Source organism: Poecilia latipinna, unplaced genomic scaffold (genome assembly GCF_001443285.1).
Source record: "Poecilia latipinna isolate Pla-1442-1.1 unplaced genomic scaffold, P_latipinna-1.0 Scaffold2189, whole genome shotgun sequence".
NCBI lineage: Eukaryota > Metazoa > Chordata > Actinopteri > Cyprinodontiformes > Poeciliidae > Poecilia > Poecilia latipinna.
The window spans coordinates 18,246-24,209 of NW_015114805.1; the positions used below are offsets into that span (position 1 = coordinate 18,246).

Here is a 5,964-nt window from a genome sequence, read left to right on the forward strand (position 1 = left end):
TGGAAGGATGGATGGATGGATGGGTGGGTGGAAGGATGGATGGATGGATGGGTGGAAGGATGGAAGGATGGGTGGATGGATGGATGGAAGGATGGGTGGATGGTGCTGGTCAGCGGATACTGGGTCCAGATTGGGGCGCAGAGCGGTGATGGAGGATAATTGGGTGGAGGGAGGATGGTGTTCTCTGAACAAAGTCATGACAGCAGATAAACCATGCCTCACTGACAACCTCGTTTACACAACGCTGCAGGAATGCGGCTGCTACACAAACACTGCTGCATGCGAGGAAACTCACCGTCTGGGGCCCACAGAGAAAAAGAAAACACAGTCAGGACATCAACAGGGACACTGAGTGTGGGACATATGAGCAGGGACAGCCCAGATTAGCTCCTCTCTGTCTGATGTTTTATTACCGGCAGGAGTCGGGACAGAAAGTCACGCTTCAGACGGACTCTTCAGGCCAGAACACTGGGTTCAGTCAGAACAGCGACAGGAGACCTTTGGATGTAAAAGTTATGATCCTATCGCTCCGAGACAAACCTTCCATCGCTGCCCTGCAGTGAGAAGATCCTGGGTTCGAGTACCGGCCTGGGTCTTTCTGCGCTCAGGATGGGTTCTCACCCGGTACACCGACTTCCTCCCACAGTCTGAAAACATGTTAGCTGGTCTGGGTCGGGCTGGGGACCCATCCAGAGTGGACCCTGCCTCTCGCCCAAAAACTGCTGGAGATAAGGCCCCTCAGACCCTGAAGGGACTCCTGGAAGCATTGGGCTTAAAGGGAACCAGATTCAGCACTAGCAAGAGTACCATCTACAGGTTTAGCTAAGAAAAGGCAGCTGTGCTAACACTAAAACACCAGTCATAAACGTTAGCTAAAGCACTATGCTAATATGTTATTTAGTGAAAGCTAATGCTAAAGTGCTACACTCGCATGTTATTTACTGGAAACAATGCTAATGCGCAATACAAATAAGCAGAAGTTAATGCTAACGTGCTATACCAATATGGTATTTAATGGAAGCTATGATGAGGTGCTAAATTCAGCCATGTTCTCACAAGAAAAAACATGAAGAGTCTCTCAAAACAAATTATATATGTGTATTTTGTACATATATTTAATAACCCTCAATAAAGTTTCTTAAAAAAAAGAGAACATAAAGAGAGGAAACAGTACTTTCTTCCCACACTTTTGAATTACTGTATTTTCCTCCAGAGAGCCGTCTCAGTCTTATCAAAGCGTCGGCAGAAGCTAGCGCATGTTGTCATGTGTTTAATCTGTGAAACGGCCCACATGAGCAGCCATTCTGTCTCCACCGGTTGATTTGGATCAGAGGAACATCTGTCCTCATTCACCTTTTTTTTTTGATGAAAGAGCTAGAAAAAATAGAGCGTGATTGTCTACGACTGATCTGATCAAAAAACCATCAGCTGTCTGCTTCCTAAGAAAATGGGGAAAATCTTTTTTGTTGTTTACATTCTTTCTGTGGAGCAAGAAACACCAGAACAAAAACATGAGGACAAACTGCTGCCTGCCCGACGCGCCTTGTGTTCGCACCGAGTCAGACCTTTTAAACTCACCAAAAACAACATGCCAAGGTGCAGAGAGTCACTTAAAACAGGCGTGTTGGAGGAAACTTACAAGTAGAGGAACCAGAACCCAGCAAAGAACCGATGAAAAACCAGGAGGTGAAATACTGAGGGAAGGGAAACGAGACGGGAACCGGAGGAGATAATTAGAGATGATGTGGAACAGCTGTGGCAGGAAGACCGCAGGAAAACTGGGATTAACACAGACAGAGCAAAATAATCTAAGAATACAAAAATAAACTAAGACTAAACATACAGTTTATTACCTGATATGAAATATGCTAGTAATAATAGGATAAACGGAAAATAAATAAACATAGCAAAAAGTAAATGATTTAAACAGAAAACTGAGATTTTAAAAGGAGCGGCTAAAGCAAAGGAGGTGGATAAGCAGATTCAGGGCCAAACTTCACAATAAAAGCCTCAAACATTTGAATTTGAAATGTGGTTTCCAGCTGAAAACCTGAAGCTGTGCGTTGACTCTATATCTATAAATCTAGATCTGTAACTCTAGATATATAAATCTAGATCTGTAACTCTATATATATAAATCTAGATTGTTCCTCTTTAATAACTTAAGTTTCTGTTCAGCTAGAGAAAGTTTTGGCACATCCACACATTTGTCGTTACTCAGCATCTGCTCAGTGTTTGGATGGGGTGAAAGGTCACCTGGTGACATCATCATGTAGAGCTGTGTATCATCTAGTTATGCTAGTGGCAGCATATAGGTGTTGAGTTGCAGGCGTCCTGGGATTGAACCTCACCACATGTGACTTTGCTTCAATGAGAAGCTTCCCATTGACCCAAAGGAATCCCTGCTCTGTGGGTCAGACTGGAACCGGTCCAGTTCTGGAACCAGTTCAGCTCTGCAATTGCCTTCAGGCCACATTTTCTTCTGGTTTTCCATGAATTTTCCATCATGGATCGCCACATTCTGCACAACGCCCTGCTGCTTGACGGAAGCGGGTCGGGTTTCAGGTTGACCTCCACCTGGGACGAAGCTGCACTGCTGGACACAATAAGACAGGACCGCAGGAAGAACGAGACGAAATGAGAAAACTCTTCTGGATTTGAATGGTTTAGGAAGTAGAACCTGAACTAAAACCAGACAAAACGAAGCAGAAGTTAAAGATTCGTGAATCATGTTGAATCCTCATCATCATGACTTCCTGTCCTCTTCTGGTTTCCAGGGCAACCTGGTGGAGCCATGTGACGGGCGGGACTGCACCACCTGCCAGTGTTTACCTGCCAAAGGAGCGAGGGTGAGTCCTGATCCGGTCAATCACAGCGGTCCATTTTATATTCCAGTTACTGGAGCGGCGACACGTTCACTGGTGGATTGGAAGCCAGAAACACGGAGCAGCTCTTAGCTACTGGACCGGCGGAGTCGTACAGGAACGAGGGGCTGTTCAGTTAGAGGACAGCAGATTGAACACACACACACACACACACACTTCCATCACATCAGAGGACTTAATTAACAACATGTACCTGCAGGTCAAACTGGAGTAAATGATTTATTTAAGGGAGACTCCACAGGTTCAAATCGCAGCCTGGAGTCTCCGTACGAACATGGCGTCTCTCTGGATACTCCAGCTTCCTTCCTCAGAAACCTGCTGGGTTAACTGGCTGCTGTCTCCGACTGGCTGTATGCATGGTTTTGTTCTGTCTCTCTGACTGGTGTCCAGTGGCTGCGGGATTTAAAATTACAGCTCAAAAGATTAAAATATCACAAAGAAGTGATATATTTTTGGTGAATTTAAAACATTATTGAAGCATTTCAAAACTTTATTTCTTGTCATTTTTATGATTCCTGTTCACCGAGAATGAAAACAAAAATCATTTCCTCAGAAAATTACAATATTGTGAAAAACTCTTAATTTCATAGAAAGCTGAGTGGAAGGAAAAAGTGTGGTAGAAACAGGGAGAATCTGTTCAGTAATCTGAGGGATCTTCACCAGACTGAACTGGGGCTGGAATCAGAACATGTGGATCCACTATGCTCAGATGGGTCCAGAACCTTGGACACAGGAGAGAACCAGAACCAGGACCAGAAGCGGGTTGTTACTCAGAGGTCCAAACTCCAGATGAAAGTAAAGTTTTATCTGGACCTCAAGGTCTCAGTCTGATGGGAGAAAACCAGAACCACAGTACTGCAGGTCCAGAATGAAGCTTTCTCAGTCAGTGATGACCTGGGTCACCAGCTGGTTCTGGTTCAGTGGGTTCTGTCAGGTCCACAATCAGCTCAGCCATCCTCCAGAACATTTTAGAGTCCTTCATGCTTCCTTCTGCTGGCCCGATTCATGGAGATGCTGGGTTCATTTCCAGCAGGACTTGGTTCTGACCCACACAGCGGTACCAGAATCTGGTCTAAAGACCAGAGTGGTACTGGGTTTGATGGGCCAGCAAACAGGCCTGACCAGAACCTTATAGGGAACCTATTGAGGATTAGCATGGGAAAGATGAGAGATGCCAGATTAGATGAAATATTCAGAATCATCAAAATTGAGACATAAAGAAAATATTCACTCCATGTCTGGTGGGTCTTATACCATTTATTTCAGATTCAATAAAAATACTGAAGTTTTTTCTCCATTTTGGTTTGTGGCCCTGCATCCTGCTATGACCCCATAAGGATGCGCAGGACCAGGCGACCCACAGTGTACCGAAAACAAGAACAGTTAGCAGCCAATGAGACGACAGAGAGAGCGTCACATGACTGTTTGCTTCCTGCTGTCAGGTGCCGAGTAAACAACAACAAAAACAGGACGTCCAGGTCCTAAGCAACCCACTGTGAGTGGCTCAGGGTGGCGCTGCGTGTGTGTGTTTGTTCAGCTGGGGGCAGCAGACAGGGCGGGGGGTTTGTGGTTTGACGTCTGTCTCGGTGATTTCACAGCCAAACGACTTCAGATAAAGGAGGGCGGACTAGCAGAGATCACCGCTGTCACATCCCATCACACACACACATGCACATTCCGTTCAAAGCTCTTTCACACACACCTCGGACCTCTGGTCAGACGAACCGAGCTGTATCAGTAAACGCTTCTCCCACTGTTAGGCATGGTGGTGGAAGCATCAGTGAGGCTCTAACGTAACTGATGGTGTTAACGGCTGACATGGTAACCATGGTAACAGTGGCCGTTGCAGCATTTTCTTTGGTTCTGTTTTGAAAACATGATCCATCCAAACACAGTTGAAGCCACACTGCTGCTTTTTAAATTTCCCCCTTTTAAAATGAGGCTTGAAATTTTCAAAATAAACATCTTTTTCCTTACTTGCCTTTTCTGCTTTTAAAGCTCATAAAAGACATTTTGAACGGGACATTCAGGCTCTTCAGCCATTAGATTGGAGCAAAGAGTTTTTCTATCTGTTCATCTTTCCAGAGTTTCTCCAATCATTCCTGAAGCTTCTTTATAAATGTTGACTGTGGACGCTCACATTAGCGTTAGCTGCTACACGTTTAGCATTGAGATGCTAGCATAGCTTCACCGATAGGCTAACTCCTTTTAACTTAAACACAACAATCTTTTCCAACCAGATCGTTTAGAAGCAGAAGTGAACCTCAGGGGGAAAAGGGAAGACGCTTCATCTCTGCTGTTAGTGGACGTAGCTGTGCGTCAGATTTACAGGCGTACCAGAAACACAAAGGTTCCCGCTCTCAACTTTTTCATATAAAAATAGAATATTTGATTTATTGTGCAAAAATTACTTTCAGATGCTGGTAAGTCTTTCCTGGTAACAAAAAGCAGCCAGTAGTGGAGGAGCGTTAGATGAGTCAGTGTTATGATGTAAACCGACCTGTGGTCAGTAAACACCTCATACAGGTGATAGCAGCAGATTCTTCTGCTGAACATTGACTTACATTAATAATGCAGGCAGCCCAGGTCAACCGTTTCCCCGGGGCTCACCTCCTGTACGACTCGGTCTCAACATGCTCATGATGGTAGTTTTTGTTTTCCGTTTGAAGCCTCATTACCGAGCAGATATTCCTGCTTCCTCACTGAGCTGCATGGCTCCTCCTGAACTTCTCACCTCCAACAGCAGAATCATGTGGCAAGCTTTCAAAATGGCCACAAATGCTTTGGCATTTGCAGAAGTATTTTGTAGAGTCGAAACAATTGTGTTGAATCGATTATTGAAATAATAGTTTAATAATCGATCAATTTGCCAATCAGCAGTTAAGTTAAACTATACAACAATATGTGCACATTTTGCATTTAAGATAAATGTATATATATATCTGTATATCTGTTCTACCCAGAACTCTTTTTATGTCAGTTTTGGCTTCACCTGGTTCAGAATCTGTAAAAAAAAAAAAAAAAAAAAAAAAAAAACTCCCTTTTTCACCCAATTTTTAAACAAACCAAAAAAAAATCC

The 5,964-nt window shown here is 44.1% G+C and overlaps 1 protein-coding gene and 1 long non-coding RNA gene across 2 annotated transcripts in view; one reads left to right on the forward strand and one right to left on the reverse strand.

Moving 5' to 3' along the window:
- LOC106936656 (collagen alpha-4(IV) chain-like) overlaps positions 1-5,964 on the forward strand; it is a 38,128-nt gene that overhangs the window by 5,515 nt on the left and 26,649 nt on the right. Inside the window, exon 3 of the mRNA XM_015017791.1 lies at positions 2,778-2,849. Coding sequence (XP_014873277.1) covers positions 2,778-2,849 — 72 coding nt within the window. The remainder of the gene's footprint in view (positions 1-2,777; positions 2,850-5,964) is intronic.
- Positions 3,020-4,817, reverse strand: LOC106936658 (uncharacterized). Its single transcript, XR_001422181.1, has 3 exons — positions 4,560-4,817; positions 3,734-3,740; positions 3,020-3,040 (listed from the first exon to the last, which is right to left on the reverse strand). It is a non-coding gene; the product is annotated as an uncharacterized LOC106936658 (long non-coding RNA).